Source organism: Apodemus sylvaticus, chromosome 21 (genome assembly GCF_947179515.1).
Source record: "Apodemus sylvaticus chromosome 21, mApoSyl1.1, whole genome shotgun sequence".
NCBI classification, from domain to species: domain Eukaryota; kingdom Metazoa; phylum Chordata; class Mammalia; order Rodentia; family Muridae; genus Apodemus; species Apodemus sylvaticus.
This window is the reverse complement of record NC_067492.1, coordinates 3,619,872-3,641,447: the sequence shown is the minus strand read 5'-3', so window position 1 is coordinate 3,641,447 and position 21,576 is coordinate 3,619,872. Positions and strand designations below refer to the sequence as shown.

Sequence of the window (21,576 nt, the reverse complement as noted above, 5' to 3'; positions counted from 1 at the left end):
TGGGAGCCATTCTCTTTCGAACGACCGCTCTACAGATTTCTCGTTTCTTCTTTTCTCCCTTCCTCCTGCTCTAACTAGATGAATTGTCAGCTTGGCACAGCCTACTGTCACCTGGGAGGAAAGCCTAGTTTGAGGAATTTCTGAACTCAGTCCGGCTGGTGGGCATGACTATTGGAGATTGTCTTGTTAATCCCGCCTACCATGGGTGGCACCATACCTTCCTAGGTGCCATCTCTAGGCAGGTCCTGGGTTGTATAAGAAACCTAGGTAAGCAGGACCCTGTGTGACCCAGCAAGCCGGCACCATATGGTTTGTTTATCAAAAGATAAAGGGAGAAGGGGTATGTTCCATGGGTGTGTAGTCAGGTACGGGGGAAGGGGGTGTCTCAGCAGGCCCATGCTGAGGCATCCCTTCTCCCGGAGGGACCAGCCATGCTAAGGTATTGTATAGAATAGAGTTTATTCAGGGGATGGGGAGGGGAGTTAAGAGGGTAGTAGAGGCAGAGAAAGGCAAAGAAAGCAGAGAAGTAGAGGAGGGGGCAAGAAGCCCCATTTATAGTGGGCCAGGCCTATCTGGCTGTTACCCAGTAACAGTAGGGTGGAGCATACCTGGCTATTGCCAGGTAATTGTGGGGTGGAGCTTAGACAGAATGCTAACACATATTCCTGCTGCATTTTCTTGGTGCTGAGTTCCCCGATTGGAGGTAATGCTGTACCGAATGGCAAACTGGCCTGCCTTGGATTTCCTGCCGTGAGTTTCTGTCCTTATTTCCCTTAACTGTAGCGTGTGATCTAGAAGTATAAGCTGAAATACCCTTTATCTCCCAGGATGCTTTTGGTCAGAGTATTTTATCACAGCAACAGGAAGGAAAGCAGAACTTCCTTTTCCTTTGTTCTGGCAGGAGGGTCCAGCTGCAGCTATGGTGGGGGAGGGGAGCTGTGGGTGGGGGAGGGGAGCTGTTAGCGCATTTGTATAGCTATTTTATTGGGTTCTTAGATCTACCTCCCTTCCACCACCACCACCACTCACAAAACTAGGAAGGAGAAAACTTAGAAAGAAAAGGGGACATAGACCTCTTTAGACTACTTCCTGCTTATTGGGGGCGTTGGTTCCTAGGGGGCAGGTCCAGTCTTCATCGTCAGACTATCCAGTAATCCAGCAAACGCAGCAGCAGGAGGAGCCGCAGCAGGCTCAGGCTCTCCCATTTATACTCTCTCTAGAATCCCTAGAATTAAACTATCTGCAGCTGGCAAAAATCACACCCCTGCTAGTGCACAAGGCAAATCATAGTCACCTGCTGTGAAGCGGCCTCTTATCCCACACCTAGGATTAAAACAAAAACATACTCACATGACGTAACTGGTTCTTTGTTTTGTTTTTTTTTAAAGAAACCAAAATCCTCACTACAGGGTAACAGTGGGAAACAAACAAACAAACCAACAAACAAAAACCTAGATTCAGTGCTTCTCAACCTGTGGGTCACGACCCCTTTGGCAACCATTTATCTCCAAAAAATATTTGCATTACAGTTCATTAAAGTAGCAACATTGCAGTTATGAAGAAGTAAAGAAAATAATTTTATAGCTGAGGGTCACCATGACACAAGGAGCTATATTACAGGCTCGCAGCGTTAGGGAGGCTGAGAGCCATAGAAGCATTAGACGTTGAGAACAAGAAGATGGTTCAATATTGGTCTTTTGGGAACAAAGAGAAGCCACTGTAGAGGCCCATGGACAGAGAAAGCTGTGGCCATCTGGATGTGTTGTGAACATTTCTGAGCCATTCCCATACCAAGCCAGAGCCCAGGGAACGGAAGGCTAGCCTAGCTTCCCAGCAGGAGGGTGCCGTGGGGTGTGCTCAGCGCTGTGCGAGGCTCCACAGAGCAGGGCAGTCCGACAACCGCTTCTCATGATCTTCAATGCAATGCGCTGTGAGCCTCTTCTCTTCCCAACAAGTCTTAACTCTGCTCTTCTTGGGAAAACAAATCGAGGAGCTGGGATGCAGGGGCTTTAGGAAGAGATTGGGTTCCTCCTAAGCCACGTCTCTGAAATCAATATCGCACTGGGGTAGCAGAAATCAAGAGCCTAGAATCTCAGGTTTCATCGGCTCACGTGAAACCGTTCAGTCCAGACACACAGCAGGCTTGGAAGTGGCCCGGAGTGGGCTGAAGAGAGGCTCAGCTGTTAAGTGCTTACTTTGTAAACATAAGAACAGGGATCCAATCTCCAGAACTCAGGGCTTTAGAAAGGGGGTTAGGGGCGTGGCTTGCAAGAGGAGGTGGCCACGGGCAGAAGCCTAGAGCTCCCTGGCCAGGCAGCCTAGCCTACCTGGCAAATTCGGAGCCACTGAGACACTTTGTCCCCCAAAACCCAATATGATTAGCACCTGAGAATGTCAGTTGGGGTTGTCCTCTGGCCTCCGCGTACTTGTCCACACTCGTACACACACACACACGTTCACCCGGTCCCACCAGGTCTCAGCAGACACAGTTTTAAAGGGCAATGGCATTGGACCCAGGGAGGGAATTGCAGCAGGTCAGCTATCTGCGACTTCCGAAGGTCCCATGTCACAGTCTGCCAGCAGACTCTTTAACACTTTGTTAGGTAGAGGATCACCTCACCTGGGAGTGTCTGGAGGCCAGGACATGGGAGTCTCTAGGGCTTCTATGGGGACAAGCTCAACTCCTCTTTCCTGTGCTGTATACCTCATACATGATTCTGGGAACAACAGGGCCTGACCACATTAAACAGGGATGATTTCCATCAGAGATGATTAGACAACGTTCTTGCAGAAATGCATGATTAAAGGAGGCCAGTGTGTGCTCCTGCCTCAGCTCCAGCACAGGAGTGGGTAGGTCCCTCTGAAGACCCACAACCTCACACAGAGAGTGCCAGTGCGTGGTGGTGGGCTATCACAGTGCACCTGCATGGCCACATGGTTACTGGCTGACTAGGGACCGGCGGTCCGCTAGGACCTGCAGGATAGTGACGGTGATTCTAGAATGCTCTGGGGGAGAAGGAGAAGGAGTATCTCTGGGTGACGTTTGTCCCCACAGCTGTGGTGAGTACCATTCTTTTAGGCCCTTCTTCTACCTGTAACATAAATCTGGCCATCCTAGAGGATGGGGGAGACAGCAGTGGCCATGTCTGAGGACCCCAGGCCACTCTCACAGCTTTGCAGATATCCATGATCTCTCTTCAGGACCGCACACAACTGTCTCTCAATTTATTTTTAATGGACAAAGAACTCTGATCTAGCTGGTTTTGGTGGTGAATGCCTATAATCCCAACACTAAGGAAGCTGAGGCAGGAGAAGCTAGAGCTAGCCTGGGCTACAGAAAGATCCTGTCTTCAAAGAGAGAATGAGAGGGAGAGGGAGAGCTCCCAGGGCCGAGCACATCTGTGTAGACATTTTCTTTGTCTCTTCTGGTATTGATTCTCCATGTCTGATTCTGCCTCTGAGCTACTGAAAACAACCCAATTCCCAGCAAGCCTTACAATTCCAGACCGCTTGCCAGGGACAGAAAATTCTAGAGGGTTAATATTTAAAAATGACTGTTTTGGATACAAGGCGCACTTAGGATTCTATACATGTTGTCTCTCTGTGTTAGGTTCTCCTATGGGTTTTACTTTGCTTACATCAGCCATTCACTGAATCCATGCAGGTGCAAGATGGGGCAGGCAGAATACCCACTGGGATAATAAGTAATAATACACCATTCGAGTAACACAGGGCTATAAACATTGCCGAGACGACAGTGGCAGGTGTGGCTTGCCAATGTTTTTAGGTGAATTCTTTTTAAACAGCAGGAAACTGAGCTGTTAGATTGGCATATATTGCCTGCTGAAAGGAGTCCAAAAATGTGTGTGTGTGTGTGTGTGTGTGTGTGTGTTACATGCACAAACCAATTAAGGTAAGGATTCCTGGAAATGGCTTTCTCATCCAGAATGGAGGGTGACAGAACACAGACCCAACTGCACTCATGTTCGACTAGAAGGGTCTACAGGTACATCGCACTCAAAAGCCACTGCCATTCCATTTGCTGGCAGAATGAATCTCACCGCTAAATGAGGGGAGGATCCATTTACTCTCTCTGGGGGAGAGCCTTAGGTGGCTCTGGGTTGGCAGACAGGTGTGGAGGTATGAAGCAAAGATGGGGGATTCGGGGCATGCCTGGTGATATGAAGTCGGCCTGCATCAGTGCGCAGCGACCTGGGCTAGCTTGAAAACCTCCTGCAAACAGGTTCTCAAGACCAACGCCAGTCAAGAAGTCTACGGGAGGCCATTGTTTGGGGCCAAGCTGCTATGCGAGCCCCTAGCAGTTCAGACCAGGCCAGAATGGAGTCACTAAGGGTGACCATCAAACTGAACTTTGAAAAAACTGCTTTGGGATAGTTTTCCCCAAACAGGGACATCTCGGTCAGCTGAATGAACTCAGTGAGGAAGTTCTATTTCAACCACGGAAGGAACTCTGCAGAGAGACACTCCCCTGACCCCCTTTGTTCTTGGTTCTGCTTTCCCCTCCCTTTCTGCTGCTCAGGTCAACCAACTCACTGGAGGTTCCTTCTGCTTCCAGGTTGCAATAAAAAGCTAAATCTGACCTTTAAATTAGACTCTTGCTACCTTGTCTCAGATACTCATCTCAGGAGGTGGAGGCCAGGATAAATTGAGGTTAACTGTTCCCCAGCTGACTGCTCCACAGCCAAGTGAACACTGTACACAAGAGTTCAAATCCCACCAATGGCTGCTCCTTCAAAGAGTGTTTCTTGCAGCCTGAGGTGAGGGTCTCAGGGACAGAACTCAGATACTTAAGTAGCAATGGCAAAGTAGCTGGCATTCCCACGCACGCGTCCGTGCAGACACCTCACACAAATCTGGCACACAGGACTGTTTCCAGACCTTACAGCAAGCCACTGCCTTATAGCGCCAGGAGCAGGGAAGAACGCGCGTGCGCCGTGTCGGGAAGGGGGGCGTTGGAAGCGCATGCGCAACCGCGGGGCGGTGCTTTCCCTGCCCGCAGGGGCGTGGCCCTCAGCGTAAGGGGTGGTGCCTGGTCGCGCCGCCTGATCCCGACCGCCCAGTACCGCGACCCCCACGCACATGGCTCGGCACGTGTTCCTCACCGGGCCTCCAGGTGACCCGGGGCCTGCGGGACTTGGAGGGGAGGAAGCGCGCCTGGACCTCTGTCCGGCCTCCGGCCCGGCTTGGGTGTATCGTAGCCCGGCGGGAGGGAAGGCCAGGAGGACAACGGAGCACCGGTTACAGGTCCCCAAAAATCGATTGTCACCCCGGTTACAGGTTCTTAAAGACCGGTTGTTACCCCGGTCTCGCGCCACTGAGGCCCAGGTGTACTCTGTAGACTTTGGAGTCAGTTGAGAGGCAGGAGGCTTTGGGGAGAAGCAGAGGATCGTAGTCGGAGGCACGCCAGCCCTGTACAGCATGCCCTGCATTTGAAATTCCGGTACAGTTGGGTCCCCAGTGTTGTGGGGTTCACCTGGAGCCATAGTCAATATCTATGTTCATGAGAGGTTTAGTGAACACCGGACTTACGTGCTTGCCCCTCCTTCCCGAGTTGAGCCAGGGAGAGAGAGCGTCAGTCCCGGATTTGCACCCCTACACCCCTGCCTCCTGTCTCCAGAGTTAGTAATGCTCCGCCCCTTTCGCTGCAGGCCTCACTCCAGAGTGTCTCACTAACTATCCCAAAGGGTTTGGCTTTCTAAGCCCCTCTCCAGCAAGTTAGCAGCGAGACTTATGAAAGCACCTTTCAGCACCCCTGCCTCTTAGCCTCTTCCCAAATATTGGCCGGCATCTGTAAGTCATCTCAGTCTGGTTACCCACTCAGCCGAAGCAGCCTTCTGCTAGAGCTGAAGAGGGCTAGGGGTCTGGCTCACGTGCTTCCTTTGAATGCTCTGCTCAGCTGTTTTTAACATGCCAGTCCCTGTGAGGAGATAGCCTCTGGGATCAGGAGTTGGTGGGCTGCTGTGTGTTGTCTTTTTGGAAATACAAATATATGGAGTTTGTAAATTACATTTACAGTGTATGTGCAGGTGTGGAGATCAGAGGACAACTTTGGGGAATTGGTTCTCTCTTTCCACCAGGTGGGTCTCAGGCTTGAAGGCAAACACCTTTTTAGCCCATTGAGCCATCTGGCTGGTCCATAAATGTACTCTCCTCCCCTTATAGTAAAAATGTTGCCTACTTAGTATAAGAGCAAAAATGAAGTTTTAAGAAAGTGACAGCCCCCCAAAAAGGGACCTATCATGACCACACTCCAGAAGACCCAACAGGCAGCTCAAAGAGTCAGATGCAGATACTTGCACCCAACCACTGAACAGAAGCTGCTGACCCCTGTGGGGAAAGGCTGGAAGAAGCTGAGGAAGAGGGTGACTCTGTAGGAGGACCAGCAGTCTCAGTTAACCTGGACCCCTGAGATCTCTCCAATACTGGACCACCAACCAGGCAGCTTACAACAGCTGATATGAGGCCCCCAAAACATATTCAACAGAGGACTGGCAGGTCTGGGTTCAGTCAGAGAAGTCTCACCTAACCCTCAAGAGGCTGGAGGCCCCAGGGAGTTTAGAGGTCCAGTTGGGTAGGGGTTGGGGAGGAGGTATGGGATGTGGAACAGTAGGAGGGTGAACCGGGAGGGGGGAATAAAATCGAGAATGTAAGCAAAAGACAAAAAAAGAAAGAGACAGCCCTTTGGTTGGTGGCTGAGGGGTGGGGATGGGTAATGGGGAGGGGGCAGCGTTTGGGATATAAATAAATAAAAGACAAGAAGAAGAGGAAGGAGGAGGAGGAGGAAGAAGAACAAGAAGAAGAAGAAAAAGAAGGGTCTAGCCCCAGGGAACTCATCCTCTGGAGCTAAGCCTGGGGCCTTTGTTCCTTATTGTTCTAGCCCACATCTGCTGTGGGCACACACATGCTTTTGCTTAAAATTAACGATTGTACTGCAACCCTCTGGCCCACCACCACTGCCCATCCACCTTAGCAGCCAGGCTTTCTGCCCTAAAGGCTTAATGACCTCCCCACACGTACCATCTGCCTGATCAGACACGTGAGTGGCTGGAGGAATGCTTTACATTTAAACCAGAACAGAGGGTACATCTAGGAGGAAAGGACGTCCCAGATACATCCAGGGACTGCATTAGAAACAAACTTCGTGCCTCCATATGACCGCTGTACTTGCCTCTGCTGGGGTTGAAAATTCCTCACACCTGGAGCAAGCAGGCTGCCAGCACCATGGCGATTAATAATCATAAAATACACTTGCAGCCTCTTCTGTTTGTAGCTATTGCTTTTGCAGGCCGGGTGGGCTTGGCAAGGTAAAAAAAACCTTCTTGTTTTTTTTTTTGTTTTTTGTTTTTTTGTTTTTTTGTTTTTTTTTAAACAGGGTTTCTCTGAATAGCCCTGGCTGTCCTGGAACTCACTCTATAGACCAAACTCAGAAATCCGCCTGCCTCTGCCTCCCAAGTCCTGGGATTAAAGGTGTGTGCCACGACTGCCCGGCTAAGGTAAAACTTCTTGACCCGTCTTCTTTCATTGTCTCTTTCAGGGGTTGGCAAAACAACCTTGATCCAGAAAGCCATAGAGGTCCTGCAGTCCTCCGGGGTGCCCGTGGATGGATTTTACACACAAGAAGTCAGGCAGGAAGGGAAGAGGATAGGATTCGATGTCGTCACCCTGTCTGGTGCCCAGGGGCCTCTGTCCAGAGTTGGGTACTGGCGTTTTGTTTCTGCAGGGGTTTTGTCTCTAGCCTGGCCTCTGCACTTCTTGGGGGATATTTCTTCTCTATGTGAGTGTCCATGCATGTGGTCCATGGGTCTGTGCAGAGGCCAAATGGGGACGTCTGGTATCCTGCTCTGTCCCTCTACCTTAGTCTCCCGAGACGGAGTCTCACAGAACTTGGTCTTGGCATGGGCGTCAGCCCCAGAAGTGTCGTGGGCAAGCCTCTATCACTAAGCTATACCCCAGCCCTCTGTTTAATTTTAACCTTAGTTTTGATACAAGGTCTTGCTATGTAGCCCTGACTGGCCTGGAACTCACAGACACCCACCTGCCTTTGCCTCCTGGTGCTGGGATTAAAGGCCCGTCCCACCATGCCCAGCAACCCCTTGCTTACTTTTTATTTTAAGAAAGTCTAAGTTGCCTGAGCTGGTTTTGAACCCAGCTGTGGCCAGATGGCCCCTAAGTTTTTGTTCTCTTGCCTTCTCTCGCCTCAACTCCTGACTAGTTAGGACGATGACAGGAGACCTGCCACATTGGGCTCAGCTCTTTTGCTGTGGTGTGTGGGCTCACTGGAGGTGCAGAGTCCTCACTGTTAACACTGTGTTTTAGTGAGGGTTTTACTGCTATGAAGACACCATGACCAAGGCACCTCCTATAAGGACAACATCTAATTGGGGCTGGTTTATTTATTCAGAGGTTCAGTCATTACCATCAAGGCAGGAACATGGCAGCCTCCAGTCAGGCATGGAGCAGGAGCTGAGAGTTCTGTCTTCATCTCAAGGCTGCTAGGAGAATACTGGCTTCCCTGCAGCTAGGGTGAGGGTATAAAAGCCCACACCCACAGTGACACACCTACTCCAACAAGGCCACACCTCCAAATAGTGCCACTCCCTGGGCCAAGCACTTACAAACCATCAGACATTGTAAGACTGAATTTGGCCAGAGTAGTGCTGGCATTCAGAAAGGGCCTGGTTTCAGGAGAGAAATCCTAGTGGGTCCAACCTTACATATGCCCACCTTTTGTATGGGCATTGTTAAGGGTGTGTGCAGAGAGCCTGTGGGTCAGCAGAACAGTCCAACCCCAGAAATCAGTGGGGAGTCCTCCAGCAAACAGTGTCTTCTTTCAGGTCACAGCCTCTACCTGGAAAGCCTGAGTGTCGAGTGGGGCAGTATGTGGTGGACCTGGCTTCTTTTGAGCAGTTGGCACTGCCTGTCCTAAGAAACGTGAGTACATTGTTTCCTTTCTTGAGAGCCCAGCAGCCTCTGTATTGTGGGACTCACTGGCCAGCTGAACACAGTGGTTTTTTTCCCTAAGTATAGGTTGAGTCTTACAGTTTATAAAGTCTTCCAGCCATTGAGCCTTGCTACTGATAGATACCATGATAGGTAACCTAATTTGCTATTGCTCTGAGCTGTCATGTGCTCAGAGCATGTGTAAAATATTTCCTGTTAGGAAAGCTCTAATGCAGGTCTGTATCCCTGTGTTCTGGTGCCGAGAGGTTTCTTGTGGATAGTGTACACACTGCTCTGTGTACGCAGAGACTACTGTTAGGAGCCCTACCTAAGGAGCTGGTCACTGCCCGCTAAGGACAGCCTCCATCTTCAGAGGCCTGGGGATGCTGTGGTCTGTGTTGAGGTAGTGCTGGGATCCCACAGTGCTCTCCTCTGCCTCTTCCCCACCTCACTTTTCTCAGTTCCTTTGGGCATTTCCCCCCATTTCTGGGCTGAGCGGTGGAGGTTGCTACAAGCTGGTAACAGACAGAGACTGCTTATTTCCCTCAGGACCCACGCCTCTCTCTCATAGCCACACAGTAGTGAGGAGTGTCTGCTGACATCCTGCGTGGAGAGTCTGGCTTTGGGCATTGGATCTGTATAAAGACTTGACTTTTGCTGAGGCAAACAGAATCCTCGGACGAGGTGAGAGCCCATGCCTGGTGCCTGGCTGCAGGCGTACGTAAGAGCTCCTGTGAGCTCGCTGACCAGGTCAGAGCTCCTGTGAGCTCGCTGACCAGGTCATCAGCTCCCCTCTTGTTTTAAATGGAAAGAGGAAATAGAAACCGCTCTTAGTTTACAGATACCATGTTTCTGTAACGATTACAACCAAAAACTCAGGTCGTCAATCTGGACTTGGGTGAAGTATTTGCTTTGATCCGTGGCTGATATTCTGGGCTATATAGACATTGGTTCATATCTCCCCAGGAAGAGTCATGTGCTCTCCTGCTACCTCCAAGTAGTGATGGCTGTTTGGAGAGGGGTCTGGAAGTGAGGCTGGAGGAGAAGTGTTGGCGGCTGCCCAGGGCACCTGGGGGCCACCCGCTGCCTGTGTGGGAAATAGTCAGGCTGCACTCCTGCTGGCGCTAAGGACTGCACGAATGTTCAGTAGAAATGTCCTCTGGTTTCCACTAAGGGATGATAGAAATACATTCTCTCAGTAACTTATTAAGGGAGTGTTTTAGAATCTCACTTACTGGTTCAGCCCTCTCCATGTTCTGTGTTTTGATGTAACTAGATCTTGCTTTGCTTTTTTCAACTTTATGTGTCTGAGTGTTTTGCCTGCCCATGTGTCTGTTTACCAAGTGTGTACACTGCCCTCAGAGACTGAAAGAGGGCATCTAGTCCCCTGCAACTAGGGCTACAGACAGTTGTGAACCACGCTACTTGTCCTGGGAACCACAGGCCCTCTGCAAGAGCTGCCAGTGTCCTTAGCTGCTGAGCAACCTATCCAGTCCTAGCCAGATAGTTCTTCAAGCAAATGACCTTTTAATCTGTTGATTCTACTTTTCTGTTCCTCATATTGAAAATTATCTTCTTTCTTATTTTCTTTCTTTCTTTCTTTCTTTCTTTCTTTCTTTCTTTCTTTCTTTCTTCTTTCTTTCTTTCTTTCTTTCTTTCTTTTTCTTCCTTCCTTCCTTCCTTTCTTTCTCTCTCTCTTTCTTTTATCCTTCCTTCCTTCCTTCCTTCCTTCCTTTTTTTCTCTTTTGTTAGCACAGAAAAGCTCTGTCCTGATCCAAATTAATTAATGCAGCATTTTACCTATATGTTTCTTCTGATGTGAGCTTGTTAAAAATGCATTTTTAATCCATCTGGATTTGTTTTGAATATATAGTGTGCAGTGACGCTCTTAATTAGTTTCTTCTAGATACTTGGCCAGTTTACTAAAAGCATTTGCTAAAAACCCATGTCTAATTAGTTTATTCTTTGTAAATTGTGCTTTAAAGCGTGTGTGTGTGTGTGTGTGTGTGTCTGTGTGTGCATGTGTGTATGTGTCTGTGTGCATGTGTATGTATGTGTGTGTGCATGTGTGTGTATGTGTCTATGTGTTTGTCTGTGTGTGTGTGTGTGTGTGTGTGTAAGCATTCATGGGTGCCCACATATACACATAAATGCCCATAGACACTGGTAGAGTGTATCTTGTGGAGTTGGAGTTACAGGTTGTTGTGAGCTCCTGTTGTGAGCTCCCTAACATGAGTTCTGAGATCCAGCCTGGATTCTCTTCAGAGCAGTCAGTGCTCTTAGCCCTGAGCCATCTCTCAGGCCCCTGCATTTGCATTCTTTAAAACTTGTCATCTATTTGCATTTGTTCCTTCCTCCACACAGAGCCCTGTGCTAAGTGGAGCCAGCAAGGACTTTACTATAAACTCAGAAACTCCATCTTGCTTCTCGGATAGGGAAACCAAGGCACTGAATAGGAAGGACTTTAGGGCAAGGCACAGCCTTTGAGTAGTGGAACTGAAGCAAACTATAGAATCGAGACCCATTGTCCATTAAAAACATCTCAAGCCAGAGTCAGAATTTCACCAGACTTGTTCTGTTTTCTTACTCTTGCCCAATGAGGTAATTTGTAGAAGTCTTCTGTTTAATTAGGGTTCTTCATGGTCTTCTAATGATCCGGGCTGACAGAGTAGGGCTGCCTTCTCTGTAACGGTCCTTTTGACAACCGTGACACTGGATGTATCCTAGAATGTCATGCATTATGGAACATGTGAGTGTCTGTGTGTAACATGCACAGGAATTTCCACTTGATCTTCAGGCCATACAGCTATGGAAGCTATGGAAGGCTCCCAACTACCAGGTTCCGGTCGGACGCCTTCTTAGCTGGGGACCGTGGCGTTCCTTTCTTGCTTCCACATTTTGGCTCTCTACCTCACCACACCCATGCCACAGGGTTGGCCATGGAAACCAAAGTCTATTGTGAATGCAAACATGTTTAAGAGTCTTTAAAAGGCTTCTGGATGAAGATATTCCTGCAGGAGACTCCATAGTAAAAGGAGCTTGGCCCCAGGTTGGCTCTTCTGTCCCCTCCCCCAGCCCCCACAGCCAACACCCAGAGCCATGTCTTCATGGTGTCCCTTGGGCGTGGCTGCACCTGAGCAGGGAGGCACTCCCCGTTGCTATGGCCTTCTTGCCAGACTTTCCCTACCTGCCAACCTTCCTCCACCACAGTGACAGCGGTTAATTAGCACGAAGTGACCGTGCAGGGCAGGGCTGAGCTCGTAAGGCCTCGCTGCTGTCTTCCTCCCAGATCTGATCGTGACTGTCTGTATCCACCTTGTTTAGAAAACAGGTCAGCAGTACTTCAATGTAGCAAAAACAAAAACAAAAACAATTATTTTCTCCCAGGCCATGGAGAAATTGGTGCCAGGTATCATCAATCTCAAACTTTTATCAAAAGTAGAAATATTGATTCATTTTTTCCCCAGGCTTGCGAAACTTCTAGAGAACATTGGGCAGTTGTGAGGGTCAGCACAGCAGGGGTTGGAGCCTGCTGGTTTCTGTTCACAGTTGTTCCTTCGTGCTGAGGGCTCCTGAGCTGTGATCAGCAAACCATGCACTCCCATGCTCCCTTAAGTGATGGGAGGTGGTGACGTTTCCCACACTCACAGTGTATGTTTCTGTGACCATGCAAGCCATCTTTCCGTGTGCCTCCGCCCTCTGCGGCTCCTGAGGTGTGCAGATGTGTGAGAGGAGCCTCAGAGCTAAGTGGATTTGACCTTTTGACCTCAGCACTTACTTGTTGTCAGTAAAGGCATCTGTACAGATGTTGGCACCTACTGGTAGACAGCTGGGGACAGGGCAGAGGACTCTGCTCAAGGTCTCCCAGCATTGCTTAGGGGGGATCTGAATGGAGGTGGTTCTGAGGAGAAGGAGGGGTGCTAGGTAAGCATGTTGGGAAGAGATCACTCAGCACAGTTTGATATTTTTACCAGGAAGCTGGGGGCCCAACATGACTCTACCATGGAGTCCCAGGGGCACAGTGTCCAGGGTGGTCCCAAGAGCTGGGATCATGAATACACGGTGCTCCACCCCCTAAACTGTCAGCTGGTGTGAGCTGCCTTGGTCCTAGGATAGCTCTCCCGTTCTGGAAGGCACCTTGGAAACCATCCACTTTCTGCTTGGTCCCACAGATGTGTATGAGGCTGGCCTGCAGGACCTAAACAGGCCAGGAAGGGTTTCCAGTCCAAAGCACAGCACTTCCCGCCTAGGCTCTGGGTGTTGGCTGCACTGTGTGTGCGGGGACAGCTGCTGAGTGAGGAAGTGCCCTGTGGCAGCCTGGACACCCCTTTTCCTGGATACCCCAGCATTCTGGTGCCTGGTGTGAGCTCTGCGGTCCTGAGGGCTGAGGCACAGGCTGTGGTTCTGCTACCTAACATCTGGGGCCGCCTTGACCGCCTGGACATCCAGAACCAGTGTTACAGGGGTATGCTCAGGAGCCAGACTGTGTGATGTTAAAATCAATTAACATTGCTACCAGGAGGAATATTTGTTGGGCAAACAATTCAGATAAGAGGAGGGCCACTTTAATTAGTTCATTCTTGGTTCAATATTTTGTTTAAATAAAAAATCTGGGCACACTTTTAGCTCCAGCACTCAGGAGGCAAAGGCAGGTAGATCTGAGCTGGAGGCCAGCCTGGGCTGCATGGTGAAATTCCAGGAGAAGCAGACAGACTCAAATGTTTCTTTGTGTTTTTAAAAGTACTTAAGAAAATAAGACAAAGGAAAGGCAATGAGGGTCACCCCCTTTGGATTGTGGAACGGTGTTCTGTTGCCTGAGTCCATTTCATCTTTCTGGAAGGCAGAATGGTGGAGTGCCGCCAGAGTCGATGGCTGCCCACAGCCCCTGGCACCCTGGGCCTGCCAGCTCTGGCTCAGGAAGCAACTTTCTCTCTTGTGGCTGAGATTTACAATCAGCTGGAATGCTGGCTAGATCCGGGTGCAGGACAGCTGTGATATAGGAGGCAAGGGTGTGGCGCAGAACTTGAAGTGCTGCTGCTGCCCATATTGCCTTCTGGGGTGATGGGGCCACCCAGATGCCAGGCACACGGTGACTGCCATGCAGCCAGGAGGCACCCACAGCTCTCAGTTGTACAGGGAGGTCCTACGAAGGAGAGCTGCCTGACGCTGCCATCTTCAAACTCAGCCTGGCACTGTAGGCTGAGACTTGGGAGCTCAGAATCTGGGTTAGGTCCACAGGGCGAGCCTCCATTGACCTCTTCATTGTTTCCATCTGGATTAGCTTGAGTGTGTGTGTGAAAACAGCAGTTGGGGCATAATGGTGTTTCTTTTTTAAGCTCTTCTGAATACCCTGTTGAGCTGTTTAGAGAAGCAAGCTGTGCATTGCCTGTTCTCAGTGACCTGACCTCCAGCCCCTCTCTCTAGGACATGTGAATCACTTCCATTTTTATTAAAAACTTATTTTTACAGTTTTGCAGTCCTGGACAGAATGAGGGCATTAGAAAGGTTCGGGGATTACAGTGAACAACAAACACTGAGTGCAGGTCCAGGCATCTCCTTACCTCTGTCAGTGTTTTAGAGAGCTGCAGGAGACTGTACACCCACATGTGTGTACTTTGATGCAGGGCACATGCATGTACAACCCGCCACATGTATTTCTGCAATCAGGTAAACACGCACATTGTGCAGTGCCTGCCTTTGTCTGGTTTGATGGCTTTCAAAATTGTCAGTCAGTGTTCCAAATAATGTTGGCTTCTTGGAGGGTGTCTGTCATAATCCCCTGTCTCTGGGGTGGCAGCGTGTTGTCCCTGCCCTGGTAAGGGTTGGGTCAGTTGCAGTGGCCTGTTTTTAGAAAGTGAGATCCCTGTAAGACCAGCTGCTTTTCAAAAATCACAGGCTGCTGATACTTCTTCCCCTGCCCTAGTGTATACACACATTCATACAATACACACAATATACACACATACACACAATACACACACATACATGCACTCATACACACTCAAACACATACTCATATATACACATACTCATGCACACATACATACATATACACATATGCACACATTCACACATATACCACATATTCACACATGTTTACACACACTTAGGCATACACACACACATATACACACATACACAAATCACACACATATACACATGCTCACATATAAATCATACACTCAAACATATACTCTCACACATACACACACACATACACACATACATACACTCATACATACACACTCACAATATACACACATATACACTCATACACATGCACACTCACACACATATACTCACACACACTTTAATTTTGGTATACCTAGTATATACATTTACATTTATATCACCTGCCAGATCTCTGTATAAAGACACAGCTGTGAGTATATCCATCCATAAAACAGTAGGACTGCAGCAGAGCAGTACAGTCACCTCTTATTAACTCACGATTCTTATTCGGCAATTTCATGCGTGTGCACACTGCGCTTTGATCATTTTTACCCTCCATGGTGAGCCTTACCCCTCCCAAACCTACTAAATTCTTGCAAGGTCTGTCTTTGAGACATTTCATTGCTTGGTCAGGCACAGCCCAGTTGCCTGCCACAGATGCTGGCCAGGAATCACTGAGGAGGGACACCCGGGGCCAAGGTCACATGGTTTTGCTGCCCCAGCAACTGTTCCTCCCGTCCACAGGCAGTTCCTAGCTGTGGCCCCAAACACAGAGTGTGTATCATTGATGAGATTGGGAAGATGGAGCTGTTCAGCCAGCCTTTCATCCAAGCGGTCCGCCAGATGCTGTCCACACCAGGCACTATTGTCGTCGGCACTATCCCAGTCCCCAAAGGGAAGCCGCTGGCCCTGGTGGAGGAGATCAGGAAAAGGCGTGACGTGAAGGTGTTTAGTGTGAGTAATCCCTTGGGTCCCTGGGGTTACTGGCTTCCCTGGGGTCACACCCTAGCCCCTGCCATCTTCCTCTTCTGCCTTCTGCAGGCAGTGGGACAGTCAGGGGGCGGGTTTGGGGTGTTGACTGTGAAGGTCCATCCAGGGAGGAACCATGGAGGCAGGAGCCTGAGGTCATGCACCCAGGGGCAGGGCTCCAGCCCCAGCCTCACTGGAACGACGTGAGCAATGGTGAAATTAATCACTGGAGTCTGGGCCTTGAGTTCAGAGTTGTGTCAATAATAAAATAAACCTGTAAAAAAATGGCCAAAAGGTTTGGATAGACATTTCTCCAAAGAGCACATAGAAGCCACCACTACGCACAGAGTCATGGGAAGCTGGTAGATGTTACTGTCTGTGCTGGTTGGTTCTGTGTGTCAACTTGACACAGGCTGGAGTTATCACAGAGAAAGGAGCTTCAGGTGAGGAAATGCCTCCATGAGATCCAGCTGTGGGCCATTTTCTCAGTTAGTGATCAAGGGTGGGAGGGCCCTTTGTGGGTGGTGCCATCACCCGGTTAGTCTTGGGCTCTATAAGAAAGCAAGCTGAGCAAGCTAAGGGAAGCAAGCCAGTAAGGAACATCCCTCCATGGCCTCTGCATCTGCTCCTGCTTCCTGACCTGCTTGAGTTCCAGTCCTGACTTCCTTTAGTGATGAACAGCAATGTGGAAATGTAAGCTGTATAAACCCTTTCCTCTCAACTTGCTTCTTGGTCATGATGCTTGTGTAGGAATAGAAGCCCTGACTGAGACACTGCCCTGGGAATAACCTGGAGTTGTGGGCTGCTCTCCTGGGCCCAGATCAAGCTCCTCTGCTCCTTTTCACTCAGACTACAGCTGCTGTGTCCCCCCTTCTCCCATCTCCCCGCCGTGCGTGCATTTCCCATGGGACTTGGTGGTCCTTAAGAGCTGGCTTCAACCTCCCTACCTGCTCTCTAGGGAACGCTGGCTCGAAGGACTGGAGGAGAGGAGGAGAGGAGGAGCTCTCTAAGCCTGTTGTCTTACCTTTTCCCGCAGGTCACCAGGGAGAACAGAAATAGCCTCCTGCCAGATATTGTGGCCGTCGTACAGAGCAACCGGACCTAATTCAGCAGCTGCCGGGGTCCAGCTCTGCCTCTGCTCACGGTGGGCCTGAGCAGCACCCAGTCCACTGTGCTCCAGACTTCTGTTTCCTCTTACAGTTGTCCATGCGCTTTGTAAATTCTAAAATGAATCTGCCAAACATTAGGTGGAATTTGCCCCCATCAGGGTTTATAATATGTCTGGGGCTGAGGAAAGGCAGGAGTCACTTCTTCCTTGACTTTGAGTGCTGTAGATATTAAAAAACGCCTCTCCAGGTGCAGCTCCAGACTGGTGCAGGTGAAAGCAGTAACCACTGGTTCTCTTCAATTATTTCCAAAGGGGGGGAAATCAGTTCTCTCTCTCTCTCTCTCTCTCTCTCTCTCTCTCTCTCTCTCTCTCTCTCTCTCTCTCTCTCTCTCTCTCTCTCTCTCTCTTGTTTATTCCTCTGTTTGTTGACTAGTAAAGATGGAAATAAATCTGGTGGTTCAGACACAGGAGTCCTTGTGTGGGAGGGACAGTTTTCACAGTGCTGGTGTTAGCCAGAGGCTGGGCATGAGCAAAAGCTCCTGTTTGTGCTGACCTAACCCGGCATGGTCTTCAACCACTGTGAGCCCACGTGCCCTTCTAAGAAAGGAAGGGGGCATGACCGTCATCAGGGAAGGCTCTGGAAGCTGATTGGAGCCGCGGCCCCACTGGCTGCTGCAGGGACTCCTCTGTGAGGAGGGAGTGGTTAGGCCCGCACTGGCCTCTGCAGCACTAGGAAAGAGTCAACTCTGGGCACCGCAGGGTCCACAAAGGCCCGAGGCTACCCTCCCTGTGGCTGGTGGCACTGGGACTCTTGGATTATTTAGACATTATTTTAGCAACAGTATTAATGACATCAAGGGACCTATGGACATATATGGGCCCATGTTAATGGGATATATGGGCCTGTGAGCTGGGCACTAGAACCCAGTGGATAATGCAAGAAACACTTCACATGAAGGCCAGAGGCTGTGCCCGGGACAGGATCTCATGTTTGCCTTCGTTCCAGGTTAGTTTTCAGGGCCTGTCCTGCTCTTGTCAAGCCCCTAGAGAGTAGTGGTCTCAACATGTGGGTCGCAGCTTCTGAGGGTCAAACAACCCGTTCACAGGGGTCACCTACGACCATCAGAAAACACTGGTAAATACATTACTATTCACAACAGCAAAAATCACAGTTATGAAATAGTATTGAAAATAGCTGAGGAACTGTATTAAAGGGTCACGGTGTTATGAAGGTTGAGAACCACTGCCCTAGAGGGACCACTGCAGAAATGCCTTCTAGATGAGGAACTGGGGCTCAGAAGGGCCTACCTGTCTGCTGAGAGCAGTAGCTGCCTCCCCCCACCTCTATGCCCCAGGTAGGCTGTCCAAGGAGGCCAAGTATAGAGCTCATGGCCGTGGGGAGGTTGGCTCTGATGCCGCTGATGGGTACCAAGGCAGGTGGGACACAGTATAAGTCGGAGCTGCTAGCATCAAGGCAACAGGTCACCAAGGACCTGTGTGACCTGAATGTACCCAGCCAAAAGCTGATTCACAGCCTGGCCCTGTCAGGGAGCCCTGCTCAGCCCTTTGAGCCTAGAATAAAGGAGGCAGAGAGGAGAGATGGTGCTGGAAGCAGAGTGTTCCTGCTAGGCCCAGGGGAACCCCATGATGGCATCTTACTTGGTCCCTCTAGTGGTGTGCACGGGTAATCAAAGCACTTGGGTGCACAAGGATAGTGAGTTCCAGGGCAACCCAGGGAACACTCAAAAGACAACTTCTAAATAGCACAGCTATGGCAGGTAGGAGACTCCAGCCTAAGGCTGAATGGCGTTAGAACCTCTGCTCAGGGTACATGTGTGCGTCTCTATCCAGGCTCCCTGCCATCTTGCCACGTGCATGCCTTACACCTCGTCCTCACACTGACATGTAAATGTACCGCTGGCACGTCCTTCAGTGACCGCTGCTCTCGCAGATGAGTGTCGGGGTTAGCGAGCAGGTACTCAGACTGTAGACTTGAATCCTAGGATTGCAAGGAACCAGGATGAGCAGCATTGGGGTCTCTAATGGAGGTGGATGTGGGTGCTGACTTGAGTTCACACCAAAATTGCTCCCATGCGTTTCTGCCAGTATAACAGAGAACCGACAGGAGAAAGACCGATGGAGCCCGTGCCGCCTCTCTCTTTGCAAGTGAGACCACCAGCCACTTCACACCCAGTGGCTTGAAAATCATTTCTTTCTTGTCTCTGAATAAAGGTAAGCTTGTGTGTGCAGGCCACATGGCTTTTAAGTAGATGATAGAGTACCTTGGGCAGTCCTGACCAATGGGGAGGCTCCTAGGAAAGCTACAAATTCATCTGTTCATTTGGTCTTCACCCTTGGATTGTGGAAGGTCCTGGGAACAGTGAGATGGACCTGTCCTCTTCCCACTGAGACTGGGGTTCATAGACGATGGGGTTGACCCATGTGCGCCATTTGCACACGGTGTAACACGGGCCCAGAACAGAATGGCACCAAGTGGGGACGGGCTATACAAACAGACTGTGCCCTGCATGTAGACACAGACACTGGAACGACCACTGATTTTAGACAAGTGTTTGTCAGACACTGTAGTCTAGTTCTGCAGCTGTATTATCTTTAAAAGAGAAATGCTTTTGCTTGGTGTCAGCTACATTTAGACAGATGCCAGCTGAACACTTGAGCCACCACGGCAGGAAATGTCACACAGGCCTGTCTCTTGTACTTCCACCAGGGCATGCGTAAGGCTCTGTGATGCAGGACTGCTGCCTGGCAACAAGTCACACATACAAGTTTTATCATTAAAACCAGAGGTGTATCAATCCTGCCCCTCGGGGTTCAGGGAACCCTGCAGAAAAGGAGGATGTGAGAGCCAGGGGTCATGGGGGGCACCAAGAAAACAAGGGCCCCTAAACCAGCAGGATCAAAGCCCCTATAAACTCAGGACAGCAGGCACAGAGCCCGCACAGGCCTGCACCAGATCCTGTGTGCGTATATACTATGGCTGCCAGCCTAGTGCTTTAATGGGATTCTCCAGTGTGTGAACGAGCGTGTCTCTGATTCTTGTGTCTTCTCTTGGGTTCTTTAGCTTCTCTTTGTCCAGTTCTGATGTGTTTATATTATATTACAATTATATTATATTATAATACAATGTATATTATATTTATATTACAATATCTTAGAAACCTGTTTGTTTTCTAACGAGAGACAGAATGAATCTGGATGGGATGGGGGTGGGAGAAACTGGGAGGAGGAGAGAGGGGAAACCATAACCAAGACATACTATGTGAGAAAAAAAATCTATTTTCAATAAAAGAGGAAGGTGAACCTGATGAACTCAGTGGGCAGATTCTAGCCTTCTACGCAGGAAGCCTTGGGTTCCATTCCCAGCACCATGTAAGCGAGGCATGGTAGCACTCGGGAGGTGGAGGCCGCAGAATCAGAAGTTGAAGGTCATCTTTGGCTACTTGGAAAGTTTGAGGTTCCCCTGGGTTACCTCCACCACCCCCACAAGTTATAAAATAAATAGAAAGTTAGGGCCACACCCTTAGCATTGCCGAACAGCTTCAGGGGGCCTGAGAGGGGATCCATCACCTCTTTCCTTGGTGGAGCTAGTGTGCATGTCCACTTTGCAGCACGCACACCCGGCTGCTGTGTCCCTCCATGGGCGGGACACTGCACGGGATGTAGTTCATGAGCCTGGCTCGTGGTGGGTGGTCCCGGGACTCACCTATTGCAGTAACTCTTTTCCTACCAGCTGGGCTCCAGTCCCTTAGAGAGCTCCCCTCTTATGGGTGCTAAGCAATAGCATCCAGCTGTGTTCCCAGATGCTTGCCTGTAGGCATGTTCTCCTCTCCATCTGATTTCAAGTAGGGGTGCACCCCCAGCTCAGAGCTAGCCACTCAGTCTCAAGTATTGGCAAGCTGCCCACGAGAGTTTCAGGAAGAGGCCAGCTGAGGTTTGATTTAGTCAACTTGAGAACTGCAGTGGGCCACGCCAGCTTCTCAGATGCACAGATGCCGGAACCCAGACATACAGAGAGATGCCCTGTCTCTTCTCCAGGACAGACAGCAAGAGGCTCTGCTCCAAAGACCAAGGTGGACAGCACCCAAGGTATGGTGTCCGAGGTTGTCCTCGGGCTTCTACATGCATGTGAACACACACACACACACACACATGCGCGCATGCTCACACGAAAACACAGGCAGACATGTACACAACCTTCCTGGTGCTGAGGAACTGCTGTATCTGCCCTTTACAGCTCCTATTTTCCAATCTTAGACACATTGGAGACGGAACTGCCTAAGCTGAGCACTTCTTTCTTTCTGCCATGACCTTTCCAGAAGGTTGGTGAAGCGGATGAGAGATAGCATCCTCCCACACCCCCTCTCGTATCAGCAGTTTGTGCCTCTGCCCTGCTCTGCCCTGTGGGAGTATCTGAGATGGGATTTGAACCCCCCCCATGCGCGCACGCACACACACACACACACACACACACACACACACACACACACACGAGCCTTTCTCAGTATAGGAGATGAGTTTAGGGAGGACAGGAGACAGCCAGTTAGAACTGTAAACATTTTAATCCC

At 49.9% G+C, this 21,576-nt stretch overlaps 1 protein-coding gene across 1 annotated transcript; it reads left to right on the top strand.

Annotated features, from left to right (window-relative positions):
- Window positions 1-5,020: 5,020 nt before the first annotated feature.
- Window positions 5,021-17,453, top strand: Ntpcr (nucleoside-triphosphatase, cancer-related). The gene is made up of 5 exons (XM_052167055.1): window positions 5,021-5,134; window positions 7,556-7,718; window positions 8,856-8,952; window positions 15,658-15,867; window positions 16,919-17,453. The coding sequence occupies exons 1-5, from the start codon at window positions 5,101-5,103 to the stop codon at window positions 16,985-16,987; spliced, it is 573 nt and encodes a 190-aa protein (XP_052023015.1). The 5' UTR covers window positions 5,021-5,100; the 3' UTR covers window positions 16,988-17,453.
- The last annotated feature ends 4,123 nt before the right edge of the window (window positions 17,454-21,576 follow it).

Coding starts and splice junctions, on each gene's coding strand:
- Ntpcr (XM_052167055.1), top strand. CDS start 5,101: ATGGCTCGGCACGTGTTCCTCACCGGGCCTCCAG. Junction 7,719..8,855: donor GGGCCTCTGTCCAGAGTTGG/GTACTGGCGTTT, acceptor GTCTTCTTTCAG/GTCACAGCCTCTACCTGGAA. Junction 15,868..16,918: donor GTGACGTGAAGGTGTTTAGT/GTGAGTAATCCC, acceptor CTTTTCCCGCAG/GTCACCAGGGAGAACAGAAA.